The sequence below is a fragment of the Mixophyes fleayi genome, chromosome 10 (assembly GCF_038048845.1).
Source record: "Mixophyes fleayi isolate aMixFle1 chromosome 10, aMixFle1.hap1, whole genome shotgun sequence".
Taxonomy (NCBI): Eukaryota; Metazoa; Chordata; class Amphibia; order Anura; family Limnodynastidae; genus Mixophyes; species Mixophyes fleayi.
This window is the reverse complement of record NC_134411.1, coordinates 59,317,941-59,339,600: the sequence shown is the minus strand read 5'-3', so window position 1 is coordinate 59,339,600 and position 21,660 is coordinate 59,317,941. Positions and strand designations below refer to the sequence as shown.

The 21,660-nt window shown below is 43.2% G+C and overlaps 1 protein-coding gene across 1 annotated transcript in view; it reads left to right on the top strand.

Annotated features, from left to right (window-relative positions):
- NFATC3 (nuclear factor of activated T cells 3) overlaps positions 1 to 21,660 on the top strand; it is a 200,332-nt gene that overhangs the window by 20,703 nt on the left and 157,969 nt on the right. Inside the window, exon 3 of the mRNA XM_075188817.1 lies at positions 16,195 to 16,357. Coding sequence (XP_075044918.1) covers positions 16,195 to 16,357 — 163 coding nt within the window. The remainder of the gene's footprint in view (positions 1 to 16,194; positions 16,358 to 21,660) is intronic.

Below are 21,660 nucleotides of genomic sequence, written 5' to 3'. Positions count from 1 at the left end.
CGTCCTCCTGTTCTGCCAGCTTGGAAACTGCAGACAATGCGTAAGGAGAGATGGTAGCAAAGGTAAGTGAAACCCGGGGGGAGGTAGAAAATTGCAGTTGTCCCCTGAGTCAGGCTGCTTTTTACTAGGAGCAGGCATTTAATTGAGGAGAAGAAAAAAAATGTTTCTATTTTTAGCTCGGGGGACTGGGTCAGGCTAGGGTCACTAAGATAGTGAGCCCTGCTAGGCACTGGATTGGTTGAGGGGGTTGTCCTGTTGGACAATCCAGTGCTGGGCCCTGGGGGAGTGGTGTTTCCTCTATTGCACTTCCCCTGTGGTGGTTTCTCACTCCTTTTGTGTGCAGACACCAGAATAGACAGCCATTTTATAGCTCCAGCTTTTCCCCTTTTCTGTCCGGAGTCCTCTAAGGTAAAGGGTTGGGTGTGGTTGATTTTCAAAGTTTTGTCTTTTACTCTGTGGGGCTGTATTGGCTGTATTGCAGGCTTTTTTTTCTGTTCAGTTTTGTGTGCTGCTTGTCATCTATATTGTGTTTTGTTACACTGTTTATTTCACTGTTTTGTGTGTGACATGTTAACAGATGGGACAAAACAGATGGGGGAAGAATCCATGCGTGGTAGGGCTGGTGTTACATCTGTGGTGAGTTTCACCTGTGCTGTCTGTCACGTTAAGTTACCGTCTGGTCAGTCAGGTGCGCATGCTCTGTGCGCGGCCTGTCTGCATACCGTGTGAAGCAGCAGCTGCTTTTTCAGATACGGCAGAACCTGCCTGGGCTCAGTCTCTCTCCAATTCGGTGGCTAATCTTGCTCAGTTTGTACGGTCACAGGCTGTGGCTGCTCCATCTTCTGATTCTGCTTCCTCTGTAGCGAATGACATGGGTTCTAGTTCGCTAAGTTAGGGTTTGATTGTTTCTACCCAGGCGGAATCTGTTGAATCAGCTTGGGTACAGGGTCTTGCATCCTCTGTACAGGGTTTGGTTTCGGTTTCTTCCTCTTAGAAAGGATTTTGCATTCTACTGCACCGTCTTCACGTAAGCGTAAGAGGTGTCGGTACCCCTCCAGGGAAATGAGTCAGATTCTGACTGTGGTTCCCAGGAGGAGGGGAAATTAGCAGTGGATTCTGATATGGAGGCTCCTTCATGGGTGGAGGAGGTTCATTCTGATCGTAATTGTGGAGGAATTAATAAATGCTGTGCGTCAGGTACTTGATTTTCCGGAGGAAGAGGTTCCGGTCACTGCAGAGATTTCTCTTTTTGCACGGCGGAACATAAATCTTTCTCTCTTCCAGCTTCTTCCCAGTTGGAAGATTTGCTGTCAGAGCCTTGGGCTTCCCCAGATAGGAAGTTCCAAGTGTCTCAGCGACTACAGTAGTGTTGTTTTTTTTCCTCCTGAAATTCTTGCTAAATGGGAGACGCTTCCACATGTTGATGTGGCTCTGGTAAGGTTAGCAAAAGTAACTACTATTCCTCTTCCTAACGCAGCCACTCTTAAGGATGGTACAGACCATAAGGTTGAGGCCGTCCTTAAGTCCATTTTTGTGGTAGCAGGTGCCTCTGAGGCCCGCTTTAGCATCTGCGTGGGTTAACAAAGCTTTAGAACGCTGGTCAGAACAGCTGTCTGAGGGTTTGCTGGCAGGCAGGCCGTCATCTGAATTGCTTCCTTTAGTGGAGCAAATTCAGAGGGCGACAGATTTTTTAGGAGAGGAAGCTATGGACGTGGGACTAATTGGGGCACGTATTTCTGCCTCTGCAGTTTCGGCTCGTCGCACTCTCTGGCGCTTAAGTCCTGGGAAGCTGATGTGGAGTCTAAAAAGGCTCTTGAAAACATTCCTTTTTCTGGGGGTGTTTTGTTTGCACCTCAGCTTGACTCCCATTATCAGTCAAGCAACAGGAGGAAAGAGCACTTTTCTCCCTGTTAATGCTCCCAAACAAATAATGTCCAGATTCCCGTCCTTTCGGTCCTCGGGAAGGTTTCTGGGTCAATATTCTTCAGGCCAATCTTCAAGAGGCCAGTTTTCCGCCCCCAGGGGTGGTTTGCAGTGGGGGCGCTAGGCCTGGTCTGCTCCATATCCAGCAGCAAAACCTGCAGACAAGCAGTCCACATGACAGACTTTTTGCTCCTCCGCTGTCGCCAGTGGTAGGAGCCCATCTTCTCTTGTTCAGAGATCGGTGGTTTCAGTCTTCCAACGATGTCTGGGTTGGGGGGTGTTGGACCAAGGGTACAAGATCGATTTGCTTGGTCTTCTTCCCAGACGGTTCTTTACCACAGGTCTTTCCACTTGTCCACGAAAACGACTGGCTCTATGAGAAGCAATTCAATCTCCTTGCTTCCGGAGTGGTTATTCCGGTGTCAGATTCTCAGAGGTTTGGGTTTTTATTCCAACCTTTTTTTCTCGTACTAAAACCAGACTGCTCATTCAGACCAATTCTGAATCTGAAGTCTTTGAACACTCAGGTCAGAGTACCCAGGTTCAAGATGGAGTCTTTGCGCGCGGTCATTCAGGGCATGGAACAAGGAGAATTCATGGTGGCTATAGGCATCAAAGATGCCCATCTGCATGTGCCTATCTGGAAGGGTCATCAGTCCCTTTGTCACGAGCCGCAGCAGTACTCACGGCCGCCGCGGCTCGCTTCCGGCTTTCCCTAGCGTCCCGGCCGTCACCTTGATGACCGGGACGTCATTTCCGCGCTCTGCCCGGCTGTTGCCAATGCATCTTCACCAAGATCATGACGGTCATGGCGGCTCTGCTAAGGTCCAAGGGGATTACAATCATCCCTTACCTAGACGACCTTCTTTTAAAAGCAAATTCTCCAGAGGTGCTTCAATCTCATATCAAAGTAGTAATCCAGACCTTGGAGTCTCACGGTTGAATTCTCAACTTCAAGAAGTCCAAGTTGATCCCATCCCAGCGGATGATCTTTTTGGGTCTTTAATTCGACACGTGTCTACTTTGGGTGTTCTTGACCCAGATTCTAGCATTGCAGAAGATTGTGAAATCTCTGGCAGCAAAGAAGCCTTCCATACATTTCGCCATGAGAGTTCTGGCCAAGATGGTATCGACTCACGAGGCGATCCAGTTTGCTCAGCTTCATGCACGGGAGTTCCAGTTGAAACTTCTGTCACAAGGGAACAAATTTTATCTGAATCTGGTGGCTCAGGTATTTCAGCTTGCCTCCGCAGACGCGTCAGTCACTACTTTGGTGGTTACACAATCAGAAACTCACCAGGGGACGTTAATTCTCAATTTGGAATTGGACTTTGATCACAACGAATGCCAGCCTTCGAGGTTGGGGGGCTGTCTGTCATCACTCTCGGTTTCAGGGTCTTTGGACTCAGAAGGAATCCAGGCTTCCAATCAATGTCTTGGAACTGCGAGCAGGGTTTCATGCTCTGAGTGCGCAACACTTGCTACAGGGAAGGCCAGTGAAGATTCAATCAGACAATGCCACAGCAGTGGCATACCTCAATCATCAGAAGGTGATCAAGACTGAGGATCTTTTGATTCTATATGATGCTCACAAAAGAGGCTGGCCAGCTTCTAAAGTGACTATTGCTAGGTGGATTATGGCTGTTATCCATCAAGCTTATAGTGGGGCTGTGGGAGCCTGTTCCCGATCATCTCCGGGCGCACTCTACAAGGTCTGAGTGCTTCCTGGCGGCCCGTCATGGTGCCTCCAGTGAACAGCTGTGTAAGGCGGCCACATAGTCATCTTTAAAACTTAGTGAATCTGTGTATAAATTTAATGTGTTTGCATCCAGAGATGCAAGTTTTGGAAGAAAGGTGCTTCGTGCTGTTTCTTCTGAGCGTTCCCTCCTGTGAGGCAGCTTTGGGATGTCGCCAATGTCCCCGGTGTCCCCCAAAGGATGACTGAGAAAAGGGGATTTTTATACTTGCATAAAATCGGTTTCTCTTAGTCCATTGGAGGACACCGGGTGAACACCCTTAACGCTCTAGTTTCTCCTACTGTTTGACATGTTGTCTTGTTAAGAGAATGTTGTTTGATTAAGTTTATTTTATTCTTGTTTTCTCTATCTGTGGGCTTGGTTAAACATAAACTGACGCTAGCGGGATGTGGGGTATAGAGGGGGAGGAGCTAGGGCTTAGTTAACAGAAGTTAAAGTTGCAGTTCACCCTGTCCTACTCTATACCCCAATGTCCCCGGTGCCCCCCAATGGACTAAGAGAAACGGCTTTTACGCAAGTATAAAAATCCCATTTTTTATTTTTTGAGTATTGTGTGCATTTGACACCAGGTGAAGAAATTTGTTTTGCTTTAACTTTGCTAGAGGAAATGCACTATTCTGAGGTATATATTTGATACGATAAGACTTTGTTTAAGAAGTCTTTTGTGTAAGGAAATGCCTTGTTTGGGGTTTTGCAACTTTTCTTTGCGATTTCTTTTCTTTGGAGGAAATGTGCATTCTGCTGCTATCTGAAGAAAGGACTGTGACTGGATCACTGATAAATAACTTCTGGTATAAATTTATTTAAAGGAAATAGCGCAGGGCGCTTATTTATATAATTGCACATGCACTTATTTTTGATGTGTAATATTTTCAGATAGGAAATCTTTATTTCTGAGACTAGGGTAGAAATTTGTTTTTCTATTTTAACCTTTCTAAAGCAAATGCCTTATTTCTGATGTATATATCTGATACAATGAACTTTTGTTTACAAAGTCTTTTTTGTGTATTGGGATGTGTTTTTGTATGGAAGTGTCATTGTTTGGTAGGTTGCTAGTGGAAATCTTCAATTAGGCCTATGGGGAGGGAGTCTGATAGCTGAAAAAACCTGCTCTGGCCAAAGGCCCAGCAGGGGGTTGTTACTGGCCTTTTGTCAGATCGTACACATTTCTGAATTGTGAACAGCATGTGATGCATGGCATCACAGCGTCTCTAGAATTGCATAGATAAGTGTAAATAATGTTTGCTTTTCAATGCATGTAAATCCATGTTTGTGAAACACATTAAATAACGATTCTAATAGCCTGCGTCTAGACCAATGGTTCCCAAACTGTGCGCCTAGGCTCTCTGGGGTGCCTTGGCGATCTCACAGGGGTGCCTTGGCCAGTGGTAAGCAAGGCGGATGACTACTTGGTAATTATTTAGGCTTAGGAGTGCCTTGAAAAATTTATGGAGACCCTAAGGGTGCCTGGAATTTAAAAAGTTTGGGATCCACTGGTCTAGGCTGTGTAAATGGCACTTGTATTGAAAGTTCTTAGTTCTGATCTTATCTGATTTGAGTGAGCACTGGTACCTTTTAACCAGTGTGAGAGCAAATAAACAGCTTGCTTCAAAGACCTCCTTAGAAACCTCTTCAATATTGCTGTATTCCTTTGACCTACAGATTAGACCCAAAATATAATCCTTTCCCGGCTGTCCTGAGGTTTTGACCCAGCTTTTCCGGTATCGCAGCTCTGCCTGTTGCCCTTATCAGTGTGATAGCCCAGGGGGGGATCCATCCACAGCATCCCTGATCCAAGAGGTCGGGAGTACCAGCCCAGGTACACTAGCAACGAGATAGATACGCTAGCAGCGTCAGTTACCCAAGAGAAACCCGGTTTTGGATGCCAGTAAGGAGTTCAGTGATGGCAGCATTTGTAAGGGAACGGTGGCAAAGTAAGCCCAGCTGGTTTCCAGCAACAACAGACAGGGTGGCATAGGCGGTCCTTCCTGTCACATTGTCCAACACCCCTTAAGGAAAAGGAAGAGGGCTCCTTAGACTTGCTGTCAGATGTTCTGTGTCCAAAATAAGATGCAGGAATCACAGCAAATTTTAGGATATCACAGATAAGTGTAGATATTGTTAGCTTTGCATTGCATCCTGATTCTAAAAATAGCTCGGGCCTCAAGGGAGCTGGCTTATCCAATGAGGCCATGTTGAAACCTGTATAAAAACCACTGTCTTGTATTGAAAATTGTTCTTCTCGTTCCATCTGACCTGCTTCCCGATACCTTCAACCAGGGTGAGCAAATTAACATCACTTGCTTCAAAGACCTGCTTGGAAACATCTTCAGTATTGCTGTATTCATTTGACTTACATATTAGACCCAAAATCGAATACGTTTCTGGCTGTCCTGAGATTGGGACCCAGCATCCAGTACCACCGCTACCCAGCAGCTCTGGCTGCTTTAAATTAACATTTATCTAGGTCGCACGGTTGAGTGACATGCAAGGCAATTGCTGGATAGCTGTGTCTTTGGAATTACCTGCTGTCAGCTTGATCCAGCCATCGGAAATCTGCAGCTTCGCTTTTTAGGTAAATCTCTTTATATTCTGGTCCGTTTTATTCAAATGGTTTTTTGTTTGTAGGTTCTTGCTTGTCGGGTTTGTGGTACTCTATTAAATGTACCCAACCCCTGCACACATGGTGGACAGAATTGTGTAAGGTCCTTCACCCAAGGATCTGCAAAGGTTGGGTGACAAAGTAGGGCCTTTTGGTCATATATACCATCAGAATCTACCTGAACAGGAGCCCTACATACTCCAGATGTTATTTCCAGGTGTTAGTCAGAGCTCAGGCTTACCTGGCTGACTTTGTCAATTTCCCTAACTCCTGTACAGAATATGGGGCATGGGTCACATTCAACTTTAAGTAGTCTATGCAAAACCATGGTGTGTGGGTTTTTTTTTTGTGAACCTATAGAGCAGAGTTTGACCATAGACTATGCAATGGCTGTATATGCAGAAGGCAGTGATGTCATCTGATATTCCAGGCAAGAAGAAAAAGATCTATGGAAGATGCTTTGGTGCTCTGCCTGTCCCTTGGTGTCCAGCCATAGGGATTTCATGAAAAACTGATATGTTATGTGCAAAAGGTCAATGGAATCACTAGTTGATCATGTTCCTGTTCAGGCAAATCTTTTTCTACCTTTCTGGCTACCTAGTACAGCAACACTTTTCATTAAGTTGCATTCTTTATCTCCATCCATACAAGGCTGCTGCAGACCTGTCATCTCATGCCTTCCAAGGAGGAACAGGGGCGCTGGGCTTCACTGTAGAAAGTGAGGGAAGCAGTTCAAAGTTGGGACACCCTTTAAGGGGGCTACTAGGATCAGTCAGGATGGGGTAAGTCGTAGCGAGGTGATGGTCGTCGCCACTGGAGCTAGAATGCTCTTAGACACAGAAGCATCACTTTGCAACACCACAAGATCAGTTTGGCTGAAAACAACCTCTACATTGCAAGTGGACGTGGTGTATCCAAAGGCAAAGAGCTGGCTGTGTCCTAATGATCTGGCAGATTGGATCTGTTCCTCTGGACAGGTTTATGCATGCGCGACAACTGAATAAATACATACTCACCATGGGCACTTCTTTTTGGAGTCCTTCTGCTACTGTATCTCTTGCAGTTCGACAGTGCAATAATTTAACAGGTTCAACAAGGTGGGGGCTTACCTGAGTGATGCCCCTGAGTCCCTTGGCCATTCTCATGCAGGGGTCTCGCTTGGATCAGCTGTAGGTGCTTTAACATATTTTGGGGTGGCATTTTGGCCACACAAATGACACACTTCACTGAGCTACTAACTTCCATGCAACGCTGAGCAGATTTGAGTGGGAACAGTCTGTGTGGGCTCGCCATCACTGGTCAGGCAAGTACTTTGGGCTCCTTAACTTGAATTGGGTACTGTGGCTGGATGTGCTTATGCTGCCTTTTACTTTTTGAAATTGTACCCACAGTTTAGGTGGGTTTCTATCAGTCAGTAACTGGTTGTTACTGACTACTCCTATGTCTGCAACCAGACATTCACCAACTGCGCTCGTGTATGTGGATAATGCTGCTGCCACCACCAGACACTTTCCCTGGCATCTGTAGCTGCTTGCTTCTGGGTAATTTGGTAAAACTCCTACACTAACTTTGTTTGGCTACTCCTGACCGCTTACTTTGGATCAGGATTATGACTTGTCCTTCCTGGCTGTTTACTATGGATCAGAACTGCTGGGTAGCAGGCAGAGCTTTGATACAAAAATACTTGGTTCAGCACAGGACAGCTAAAAAACGGATAAGCATTAGCGCTTATCTGCTAGTCACAGGATGCAATAGGTTCAGAAACTTTAAAGGTACTGATGATCATCCAGAAGTACAAATGTAATACAAAATACAACTCTCTTTATAAAGTTTCTGACTCTCATGTTGTCTGTGTAAGTGACATGCTACTACCTTGGAATCTCTAGGAGGGAGAAAACTGATGCCACCCTCAGACTGTACACAGTTTCTGGTAGTGTTTGAGACTCTCAACAAAACGCGTTGAGAAAGTTGTTTCAGAGTAATAAATAATGCCTAAAATTTGGGATACTCAGGCCACCTCCCTCTGAGTTGTAAAATTAGAAGCCACACCCTGGGTACTTTTTTCTGAAATAAATTAAAACGTAATAAAACATGTTGCAAGAATTTTTATAGAGGAACACAAATCGAAAACATCTGAAGGGAGGCCACTTATCCAGACTGCGTTGATCCGAACTTCCCAAGAGATGATTTATCCAGGTTTATTTGGGAAATGATTGGGGGTGGGGGGGAATTTATCCTGGTTCAATTGATGATGATTGTCAGGGTGAGGGCCCAAATAAAAAAGTAAACTGCGAAGTACAAATGTATGATTTCCCTCAAAGTCTTTGAAAACATTTGGTCAGTGAGCCCAGGTAATTGGGTTTGGTCCAGACCCCCTTTTTCAGGAAACTCATTTAACATATGTAGATCACAGCAATGCATTCTCTTTGCTAAGTGTTGGCTAAGCTGTGAGACACCAGGTGTTGTGAAACTACAAGTCCCAGCATACCCTTCCAGCAGTAAGCTGCTATATATTGGCAAAGCATGCTGGGACGTGTAGTTTCACAACACCTGGAGTGGCATAGCCAACACTGCCTTTGATCATGCATACATTGTCCTACTTGGAGTGTATTGTCTAAGGCATTGTAAAAACAAAGTAGCCCACTAGGTGAGAACAGTTTAGTCGAATGCAAAAGATAAAGGTTCCCTATGCATGTATATTGGATATATTGACTTAAAATAACATGCCTTTTTCTATTTTGGGAAATCCGTGTGTCATTCTGTACTTTGGGGCAAAAACCGCACAAGGGTTGTAATGTATAGATGATAACTACAGAAAAACCACAGTAGTCACACATATTTCAGAATTATATTTTATATTGTTCCATAATATTTTATATGTAAATGTGTGGCAGGTTATGACCTTGTTTATTGAAGGGAGAATTATGCCTCTTGGGTATGTTCTAGATAAACGTTTGGACTATTTTTGGACAAAATTTAATTGACACCCAGGGGACATTTCCTCCCCGACATGCACACATACTCTCCCTCTAAATGCCAAGTTAAAGTTGCTTAAAAACCTTATGTGGGAGGGGCAGATTGAATCCAAAGTACTGACAATCTAATTGAAGGATTGTCCATTTGATTATGCCTTGTCCCAGGCATACAGGCTTTGATATGTAAATTTTGCAACATTGAATGGGTTAATACCTGATGTTGCTGTGCCAAATGGGTTCAACCTCAGAACTAAGATTTAAAGGGTATATGTGACAGGATGGACCGCCTTTGTTCCTGGGAACCGACTGGGCTTACTTTGCCACTGTTTCCTTTTGTTATCCGATTGCTGCAGTAGGAGGGGCTTACATGAGCTGCCACCACTGGACTCCTTACCGGCATCCAGAACCGGATTTCTTCTGGGTAACTGATGCTGTGAGTGTACCCCGTTACTGGAGTATCTGGGCTGGTACTCCTGACCTCTTACTATGGATCATGGTTGCTGTGTATGGATCCCCCTGGCCTATCACACTGACCATGGCTGCAGGGTAGCAGGCAGAGCAGTGCTACTGGAAAAGCTAGGTCCAACCTCAAAAACAGCCTGAAAACTGATTAGATTTGTTCTAATCTGCAGGTCGCAGGAAAACAGCGATTATTGAAGATGTTTTCAAGCAGGTCTTTGAAGCAAGATGTTTATTTGCTCTCATACTGGTTGAAGGTATCAGTGCTAAGGTCAGGTGAAATCAAAACAACAACTTTTTTAATACAAACCAGTGCCTTTTATACAGTTTGGACACAGGCTGTTTTTAGAATCAGGATGCAATGTTTTTACACAAACATGGATTTACATGCATTGCAAAGCCAACAATATGTACACTTATCTATGGAATTCTAGTGACTCTGTGATGTCCTGCATCACATGCTGTTTACATTGTTCAGAAAGGTTTGTACACTCTGGACAAAAAGGCCACACAGTAACGACCCCCTGCTGGGCCTTTAGCCAGAGCAGGCATTTGATACTTTATCACAAAACTTAATTAGCAATTCCTGCTACCAGACTCCCTCCCCATATGCCTAATTGGAGGTTTCCACTAGCAACCTTACAAACCCCAAACAATGACTCTTCCATACAAACCATATCCCAATACACAAAAGACCTCCATCCACAAAGGCTCATTGTATCAGAAACATACATCAGAAATAAGGCATTTCCTTTAGAAAGGTTAAAATAGAAAAACAAATGTTCTAACCTTGTCTCAGAAATAAGGATTGTCTATCTCAAAATATACACAATATCAAAATCAAGTGCATGTGCAAATATATAAATAAGCGCCCTGCGCTATTTCCTTTAAATAAATTTATAAGTTACTTGTAAGTGATACAGTCACACTCCTCCTCCCCCCCCCCTTGTCCATGCGGCAACCAGCGTGCCATGTCCGAACGATTTGGTTTAGGATTACCGGAGGATCCGGCTCTTTCTGCCGAGACAATTCACAAGCAAGGAAAGGCTCACAGAAATGCAGATGGACTATGTCGGTCATAAATTTGAAGTGCAAAGCTCCAGCGCAACAAACAGCCATTTTCCCCTGAAGTGTGTTGTAGCCACTTTAAATGATTATGATCAGTCGCCACAGTAAAATGTCATCTATACAAATAAGGTAGTTTTTTCTCTGCCCACACAATGGCCAAACATTCCTTCTCAATTCTGGCATAACCCACCTCCTGGTTTAGCAGTTTTCTGCTCAAATAGGTCACAGGGTGCTCATGCCCATCTGGCTAAGTACTGCTCTCAGTCCATACTGTGACATGTCAGTTTGCACAATAAAGTCCTTGTCATAATTAGGTGCCAACTGTACTGGAGCATGAACCAGGGCTTCCTTTAACGACTGAAATGCCTGCTCACAAGCGGGTGTCCAGTCAACTACTTTGGGGAGTTTCTTCTTAGTGAGATCTGTCAGGGGCTTCGTTCGAGTACTAAAGTTTGGGACGAAACATCTGTAGTAGCCTGAGGTCCCTAAGAAGGCCAGTACTTGTCTTTTGGGTTGTGGGCCGGGGCCAGTCTCGGATTGCCTCTACCTTAGCTGGTTCTAGCTTAACCCTAGCTCCCCCCACACGATGACCCATGTACTGCACCTCCGACATCCCCATTTGACACTTGTCTGCTCTGATGGTCAGACCTGCCAACTGAATTTTCTCCCAACACTTGCCTTACATGTTTCACATGATCCTCCCAGGATTTACTGAAAATGGCAATGTCATTCAAGTACGCCTGAGGAAAGCCTTTACACCCTTCCAGCAGGTAATCAACCACACACTTAAAGGTGGCTGGCGCATTCTTGATCCTAAATGGCATGGACTTAAATTCGAACAGGCCAAATGGGGTGATCAATGCCGACCGCTCCTAAGCCTTGGGGGGTCAGCAGTATCTGCCAATATCCCTTGCTCAAGTTATCTCGTCTAACAGAGCGTCAATTCGGGGCAGGGGATAGGCATCAGACACGGTCACCTCGTACAACTGGTGGTTGTCTATGCAAAACCGCTTTGTCTTGTCCTTCTTGGGAACCAATACAACGGAGGATTCCCATGGACTATGCGATGGCTGGATCATCCCTAGCTCAAGCATTTTCTGTACCTTCTTGTATATACTTTCCTTGGCCTCTGGTGAGACCCGATAAGCGGGTTGCCTAACTGGCCTATGCTCACCAGTTTCCAGATGGTGCATCACCAAGTCCGACCGGACCAGGAGTCATAAAGGGCCACAGCACTGCTTCAAGCTGCTCACTCTTGCGGACACTCGTCTGCTCATCCCAACCACCTTTCTCTCTGGCATGTGTGCGGACCTTGAGATACTGTGCCAAGCAAAGAAGTTGGAAATTTCTTACACAGCGACAATGATTGAAATGAAAAAGGTGCTGAGAGCCTGAGATGAACAGTAGGGGTTAGCAGATGAGGAAGCTGACAGTGACCTGGAGGATATATTAACTTCACACGTAAAGGGACCTGCAGTAACATCCCAGAACACAGCACCTGTTTCCAGCAACAGTCCCCTCCCACAGAGTGTACCAGTGATGCAAGTTTAACAGAGTGATGAGGGTAACTTTACTGTACCAATGCAGCAGCTGGGGACCCTGGGAGACCAAACAACTGAGGCGGAGCGGTTGCTCATCAAGTTGTGGGGCAATCGGTGGGCACCACCTCCTGCAGCAGTCCGTGGACAGTCATCTGCTGTGCCCAGATTGGGATCTCTTCACTTTACTAAGTTTGATGACACTGTTGGAGATATTGATGGACATTTGCAGGTGTTTGGGCAAGTCATGGAGGCTACAAGACATTTCAAACAGGAGTGGGTAAAGTATTTGGTTCCCACTCTACAAGGTCGTGCAGTGGAAGCTTTACGCGGAATGGCCCCGGAGAACTATGCGGATTACGTCGTGGCAAAACGGGCCCTCCTTAAGCGCTATGTTATTACCCTGCAGACCTACCTGCATAAGTTTCGGGACTTGCCTGAAAGCACCCATATCAGCCATGAGGGATTTGCCAACCAGTTGTGGCAGTTGGCAATAAGGTGGATTAATGGATCCGACGCCAAGTCCTGGGAAGAATTAGTGGACTTAATTTGCAGAGAGCAATTTCAACGCCAGTGCGCATCGGAGGTGAAGGAGGTGGGTACTGGACTGTAGCCCAGCAACCCTGGAAAAAGTGGCCCAGTTGACGGATCAGTATGTGGCAGTGAGGCCACCCTGACAGAGCGCCAGGCTAACAGCCAACCCCAAAAGACTGTATGAGCAGTTGAGTTCTTGTAAGAGGGATCAGCTTGATGCAGTGCTGTGGCCCTTTGCGACTCAGTTCAGTAGAGAGCCCGGTCAGACTTCCTTGGTGATGCACAAAGTGGACACTGGTGAGCATAGGCCAGTTAGGCAACCCGCGTATCGGGTCTCGCCAGCGGCCAAGGAGAGTCTATACAGGGAGATGTGGTGGCTGCTTGAGCTAGGTGTGATCCAACCATTGCACAATCCACCTGCTTCCTCCGGTGTATTGGTTCCCACGAATGATAAGTCAACGCGGTTTTACATGCACCGCCAGTTGAATAATGTGCCCATGTCTGACACCTACCCCTTGCCCTGTATTACTGCTTTTGAAGACCTTTCCTTTTTCAGTAAGATTTGGGAAGAAAATCTGGAGCAAATAGGGATGGTGGTGGGGTAGATTGGGTGGGTATGTCTCACTGTGTTAGGGTAGAATAGTGCCAGATGGGGATGTCAGAGGTACAATACCTGGGTCATCGTGTTGGGGGGAGGTAGGGTTTAGGTCAGAACCAGCTAAGAGTCAATCAGTGACTGGCCCAAGCCCACAACCTAGTTACATGTACTGGCATTCTTAACGACTGCAGGGGACTACAGATGTTCATTCCCAGACTTTTAGTACTGTAGCGAAGCCCCTGACAGATCTCATGAAGAAGAAACTCCCCAAAGTAGTTGACTGGACACCCGCTTGTGAGCTGGCATTTCAGTTGTTAAAGGAACCCTGGTTCGTGCTCCAGTACTGTTGGTGCCTAATTATGACAAGGACTTTATTGTGCTAACTGACGTGTCACAGTATGGACTGGGATCAGTACTTAGCCAGCTGAGGCCAGATGGGCAGGAGTACCCTGTGGCCTACTTGAGCATAAAAATGCTAAACCAGGTGGATTATTCCACATTTGAGAAGGAATGTTTGGCCATTGTGTGGTCAGTGAAAAACTTCAACCTTATTTGTATAGATGACATTTTACTGTGGCGACTGATCATAATCCTTTAAAGTGGCTACAACACACTTCAGGGGAAAATGGCTGTTTGTTGCGCTGGTGCTTTGCACTTCAAATTTATGACCGACATAATTCACAAGCAAGGAAAGGCTCACAGAAATGCAGATGGACTGTCTCGGCAGAAAGAGCCGGATCCTCCGGTAATCCTAAGAAATGCGGGACAAGGATCCGAATCGTTGGGACATGCCACGCTGGATTTCCCGCATGGACAAGGGGGGGGGGGGGGGGATGTGACTGGATCACTTATAAATAACTTATTTGTGGCTGGATCATGTAGAAATAATTTATTGTAGAAATGTATTTCAATCAGCGGTGCAGGCACCAATGTATGATTTGAAATGCACTTTGCGTGTTATATTGGGTTGTGTGTGTGTGTGTGTGTGTGTGTGTGTGTGTGTATATATGTATATGTATATGTGTGTATATATGTATATATATATAGCAATCAGTGCGCACAACTTCAGATCTAATATCAGTCCATACAGATATCGTGCCAGTTCGTCAGCAGGTAAATGTTCCAACACCAGCAGATTGTATTCTGCGCGTCCTTCCCTTTTTAACCACCCGATCTCCACAGGGGAAACAGCATAATCCTAAAATTCAAACAAAAGGGGCGCTTCCATGGTGTAATATCCAAGTAAAAGATTTATTCAAAAGAATAAAATTGCACGTACCACAGGATAAAAAGTTTCAGGCATATGTTACAATACAGCTCACTTCTAGTTTCCATACACGGACATCAGATTCGAAGTAGCAAATATCAACATAGATAGTATCGGCATAGATCCATGAACACCTCTGTGTTCATGGATCTATGCTGATACTATCAGCATAGATATTACACCATGGAAGAAACTTGTTTGATAGAGAGATATATATATATATATATATATATATATATATATATATATATATATATATATATATATATATATATATGTGTATGTATGTATAATATGTGTATATTTTTTTTTTTTTATATTATGGATGTGGCGCTTGTGTGCTTAATCGCATTTCACTTACATGCTTATCGATTGGACTGACATTTTATTGTTAGTGGTTTGTGTTTTTGTTTTTCTGGTATTGAGCCCTTTAGGATTGTTACTCCCGAATTGGGAATTCTCCCTATGAGCTGCTCGTTCCAGATTTACATTCAGTGATTCAATCTGAGCGCTTTTCCTTTGTATTTACGAGGTGCATGGCTCAATCACTATTTGATGGCTACATGCAACTTGGCAATGAGACAGATCATGTTTAGTGCTGTTATTGAATACATGTTTGTGGCGGTAAAATATAATTCACACAGTTCACTGCAATCAGTGCTCATAATATCATTGCAATAGCCTTTACTCCACTAGAAATAAAGCAGCTTCTACATATGATATTTGTGTGAGTCATAATAATACATTGCATGTCAGAATATCTGCACATTCGTGTCATGGGTGTATTGAGATTGGGCCGCTACCCAAGTAAAACAGAAGCAGCTGACATGTGGTTGGAAATGGATGCTCATCAAAGCTGCTGCGATGTCTTTTGTGCAGATGCTCAAATGTCCCCATCTGATATGGTTAAGCTGGGAACATGCTGATGCAATTATTGTGTAGATCACCCGATAAATAACCGTTTGGCCAGATATTGCAACAGCGTGTACGCACCCACGATCATGTTTTATCTCGGCAAATTACATCACATTTATTCATTTTTGGCTTTATAAACTTCAGAAATGTCACGAACAATGTCAGGCAAATGTGTTTCTGTGTATGCACTCAAGACTAGCAGTGTAGGCGGATATCTGTAGTGTACAGAGACTATCTTTTCAGGAGGTGTTTAAGAGATGAAGATCACAGATCTGAGGCTCAACTGTATATCTGTGTACATATGAATCTGCTGATCATCGGGACTATTAGCCGTTGGTAAAATAGTTACAGAAATCTCGTCTGAAGTAAAATGCAATAGTGTGTACACAGCTTTAGTGTCATGTTAAGTGCTGATAATCAAATGATATGCAAAAGCTGAGGTTCTGTTTGTGAACATATCTTCTCACTTTTTAGATTCACTTAAAAGGACAAGATAAGTTATGAAGTTACTCTGCTGTACTCTCGTCTTTAGAATAACCCACTTCTCCTCTCTATCAGGACATCATCTCTGCCTCCATTAGACTGGCCATTACCCAATCATTACGGACAATGTGAACTGAAGGTGGAGGTGCAGCCAAAGACTCACCATCGAGCACACTATGAGACTGAGGGGAGTCGCGGAGCTGTGAAAGCTGTTACTGGTGGTCATCCGGTTGTGAAGGTACAACATGTTTACCTTAACCCTAAAAAATATTTTCTATTGCCTCGTTTTGGCCACTATTATATATGGTTTTATAAACTTTATTTCTTTTAAATTAACATTAGTAAAAGACCATTAGAAGGCATCGGTACGTAATTTTCAAGTAAATATGCAGCACCTTTTGTGACTGGATCACTAATAAATAACTTATTTATTGCTGGATCATGTGGAAATTATTTATTGTAGAAATGTATTTCAATCAGGTGCTGTCACCAATGTATAATTTGAAATGCACTTATCGTGTTACATTGGGATGTATTTTGTATGGAAATTGTCATTGTTTGGTTTTGTAAGGTTGCTAGAGGAAATTTCCAATTGGGCATATGTGGGAACTCTGATTCTGAAGTCTTGTGATGAAGTGTCAAATGCCTGCTCTGGCCAAAGGCCCAGCAGGTGGTCGTTACTGTGTGGTCTTTTGTCCAGAGTGTTTCAAACCTTTCTGAACATTGTAAACAGCATGTGATGCAGGAAATCACATTGTTTTAGCATATTAAAAAAAAAAAGTGTAAATATATTGTTAGCTTTGAATTGCATGTAAATCCATGTTTGGAGAAACAAATTGCATCTTGATTCTAAAAAGAACTCCGACCTCAAGGGGGCTGGCTTATCCAGTGAGGCTGTGCTCAAATGTGCATAAACACAGCACTGTTTTGTATTAAAAATTGTTCTTCTGATTTCATCTGACCTGAGCACTGGTACCCTTAACCAGTGAAGATTGTGAGAGCATTTCTAGGTTCTCAATGATGATGGTAATAATGATATGTGAAGGAGTTAAAAATCTTGGTATTTGCCTTAAAAATACATTCAGTGTAATCATCAGCTCCAGCCTTGAACTATCTCAAAGACCCCGTATGGAGGCCTAGGACATGGGATAATGGATGATGAGGACATTGGGAGTACTGGCTCCAGTGAAAGTTGATAAGAACCCATAAAAGTGACATGAAGAGAACTAACTAGCTTTGTCAGAAGATTTATATTTACTCAGGAAAATATCATTCATGTGTTTCTGCTCTATAACCAGATCAAAAGCTTTTTCATGTATAAATGTATGCCAGAAATAAACGAGGACAGTTCAGTATACATCTTGACATTGGCATGTCTGTGTCTTGATTACTGATCTCCTGGTTAAACCAGCATCTTATCTCACTGATATCTGAAGGGACTTGATAAAAGAGAGGTAAAATTACCCTAACATTACGTGGGGGCTCGTCCGGGATCTCGGACAACCTATACAGATGACAAATAACGCTTGCAGCACCACCTAGAATCACGGACAGCTCAAACCCGTACGGTGAGTAAATTCAGCTGTGATTTTTTTCCACTGATTTACTCTCTGTCCAGCATTCTTGTTGTGTGTCTAAAAGCTGTTCATCTGTATATGGTAAAAGAGATTTCCTGAACCCAGATATCTGTTTGAGAGCATAAAAAGCGCTAACTATATGGTTGAATTTAATATATGTCAAAAGTACTCACGATTGTATTTTAATAATTCATTTGGTTATTGCTCAGACTGTTCATGTGCTGTTATAATTAGAAAGCATTCTGATGATACTGTTCTACACTGAAAGCTGTAATTGATAGAACTGTTTTTGAATATGTTGTGGATGCAAAGCAATATTATTGTATGCTAAATGTGCATTTAAATAAGGATATATATTGCAGCAAAATATAGGGTATTTTTTGGTCTCAAGTGTTACTATATTGGCAAGTTAATCACCTACCATTTGAAGGGAAGCCTGTCTGTACAGTATAAAGAAATTACCACCTGGGTTACGTAATGAAATTGTAAAAGGATATTCTGGTAATTATGAAATAAGAAAGCAAAAATGGTTACAGCTGCAACAGAGATTTGCACAATTGTTATTATTGTTGGTTTTTTTGATTATATTTCTTTGTATAGTATGCAAATATTTTTCAGCCAGAATAGAAAGAATTAAGAGGTTTTTGAACGGTGGTATTGAGGTATAATTCTCTGTAAAATACAGATAACTGCTATAAGAGTGCATGCGGTAAAGCAACCCAACAGTACAATATATTCAGAAATTGATCAATTCTGAATACTAGGGTGCACAGGGCTAGCAGGGTTGTTGGGTTATAAAACCCAACAAAGGTACAGGAATACAGAGAAGTAAAGAAATTTCTAAAAAAATAAATAATCGACAACAAATATTTAAAAACAAACATTTCACAGAGCAGGTTTCCCATTAGAGGGCACACTAGATCCAGAAAAGTGAAAAAGGATTCAAAACACCAATAAAGCATGGATAAGCAGAAAAGGACAAGCAGATGTGGTTAACATGTGGTATACAGTATCATTAGAGATGAGAAAAAAAAAAGAAAAGAAGAGAGAATGCACACATAGGTACAGGTGTATTAGACATGCCACCGCCTTATGTGGACCCTACAGCTCCACTGCAGAAACCAGACAATAGACCAGATACACCACTAGTACCTCAACAGGCAGGTCACATAGTACAGTTAGCAGCACAAAAGGGGCATTCGCAATTAGAAACTCATTCAGTGACCCCAGTGGACGCAGGTAACACTCCATCAATCACGTTTCAAACCCCAAGTCAAATCTATTCTCAGTCTGCTAATAATGAAATAAATGATTTTCCTGAGAGACAGTGTTTGCAATGTGGAATCTAATGCACCTCCTTGTACAGATAATTCTTACAGGAAAATGTTTACAAGATACCAATGATGGTAAGCCGGTTGAAGGATCACAATATCAGTCCATTGAAGAGAAACAACAAATCAGAGGGTGACAAGGAGAATAACATTGGAAAAGCAGGTATTGCATTCTCACACTAATATGTATCCAGTCAGAATACAAAGGGTGCCTACCCCAAACTTTGATGCCAATACTGCCGAAGGTGCTAATAATAGGAGTGATGACTCAAATAATTAACAGCAGGGGTTAACAGCAAGCGCACCAGAAGGTGACAGGGGGGCTATTACTCATCCTGCACCCCCTGTAGAAGAAAGAAATATGTATAACAGTGGTCTTGAATTTCTAGCCAGAGTACAATGGTGGTATCATAAACAAAAATTAAAAGCACCAGACATAACACACAGAAATGATTATGTAAGGATGTATTTGGATAAATTAACGACCAGACAAAATGATGATGGTTTTTCTACAGAAACCCCAGATGGTCAAAGAATGTTGAAAACAAAGTTTTTGAATGGTTTAACGAATGAGGTAAGAAGCCAACTCTTTACCGTCAGACCTGAGGCATTGTCTATGAAAATGTAATCTTTGCTACAGGTACTTGGAGGACTGGAGGACCAGGAAGCAGGAAAAAAGGGAAAATAATGCCCAAAAGACTCCTCAGGTAACTGTACACCTGGTACAGGGAAAAGGAACATGGCAAGTAAGGCAGCAGCCATAAGGAACAGAAACAGTAAGTGCAAGACAAAGGAATCAAGGTGAGGACATGACTGGCAGATGTTTTTGATGTAAATTACCAGGTCACATGAAGGACTGCAGGAAATACAAGAAATGGCAGCAGCAGCAAAGAGATGAAGATATGGCTCCCTGTTGTCAACAGCTTGCCCAGTTCTTGTAAACACCTCTGAAGCAGGTAAGCTGCCTGGAACTACTGTGCAAATTACACTGCTCACTGGTCAACAATTGGACTGCCTAATTGACAAGGGAGCAGGGCAAACAGTATTGAGACACGATCAAGTACCACAAGAATAAGTGACCTCAGATTATATAAAAGCATCAGGGTTGACAGGACAGCCTATACACCTGAGGAAAAGTAAGAAAGTTAAGATACAAGTAAACAAAGACTGTACTCCTGTCACTATAGTTTCTCACTTCAAACACTTGTCCTGTAAATCTACTGGGTGCCGACATATTACAGTTAATGAGAGCATGCATTAAATAAACCCCAGAAGGAATGGAATACACCAGTCAACTTCCAGACAACATATCTAATCAGGTAGAAGCAGCAGTACAGGTGTCTTTGAAACAACCAAGTGAAAACACATCTCAGGATGAGGCACCACTACCACAGTGGCTGAAGGATGTACCTGAGAAAATATGGTCAAAGGAAAAAAACTGATGTGGGACTGTTAAAAGTTGCTCCGGTACAACTTATACTAAAACCTAACACACTACCAATATGTGTTAAACAATATCCTTTGACTTTGTTACAGAATAAAGCAATCACAAATCAATTACAAGAATACCAAGGCAAAGGTTTAGCAAAGAAATGTCGATCACCTTTTAATACACCTTTATTCCCAGTCAAGGAAAGAGAACAGTAAGAGGGAGGAGCTCCCGAATTCAGGTTAATTCACGATCTCAGAGAAATAAATAAACGACTGGTTGTGAAACACACCCATTGTCCCAAACCCACATACCTTGCTGAACCAAATTCCTGTTACATCAATGTGGTTTACAGTTATAGATCTAGCAAATGCTTTCTTTTCTATACCAATAACTAACAATTCACAGAAAATGCTGGCTTTTACGCATGAAGGAACACAATACTGCTGGACCAGATTGCCCCAGGGAGGGGCCACCAGCCCTTCAGAATTCTCTGAAGCAATGTCAACTGTCTAACAAGGTTGGTTACCACAATATCCTGAAACTACCTGACTATTGCAGTATGTTGATGACTTGTTGATAGCTGCTGATAGTGAACAACAGTGTAAAGAAGAAACTGTTTCTCTACTAACCTTTTTGGCCCAGCAGGACTGCAGAGTGTCCAAATCCAAGCTCCAAGCAGCACAGAAGGTAATTTTCTTAGGACACTGCATTTCATAGGGCACTAAACATCTGTTGCCACAAAGAGTACAAGCGATACAACAGGTAAAAACACCTTTCAGCAGCCAGACTCACTAAGTACGAGGTAGCATTGTTAAGTGCTTCACATGTCACAATCAAACGGTGCACAGTATTAAATCCAGCAACATTGTTACCCCTAATGTATGAATCTCAAGATTCAAAAGGAGGGAATAATAGTGAAGAACAAGAGCCGTCAGAAGAAAGACATTGTGATAGTGAAGGTGATGACGATGAATTGGGTGAAAATATTAACCACAATTTTTCTTTTTCACATGATTGCCTCGCTCTTCTGGATATGGAAGCACAGTCTCTTCCAAATGTTACTGACTCTCCCTTGTCTAATGCTGTGTATGTACTTTATGTAGATGGTTCCAGGTATTATGATAACGGATCACCATTTACAGGATACGCGGTGACTACAGAAAATGAAGTAGTTGACTCAGGACCACTATCATCGATACTG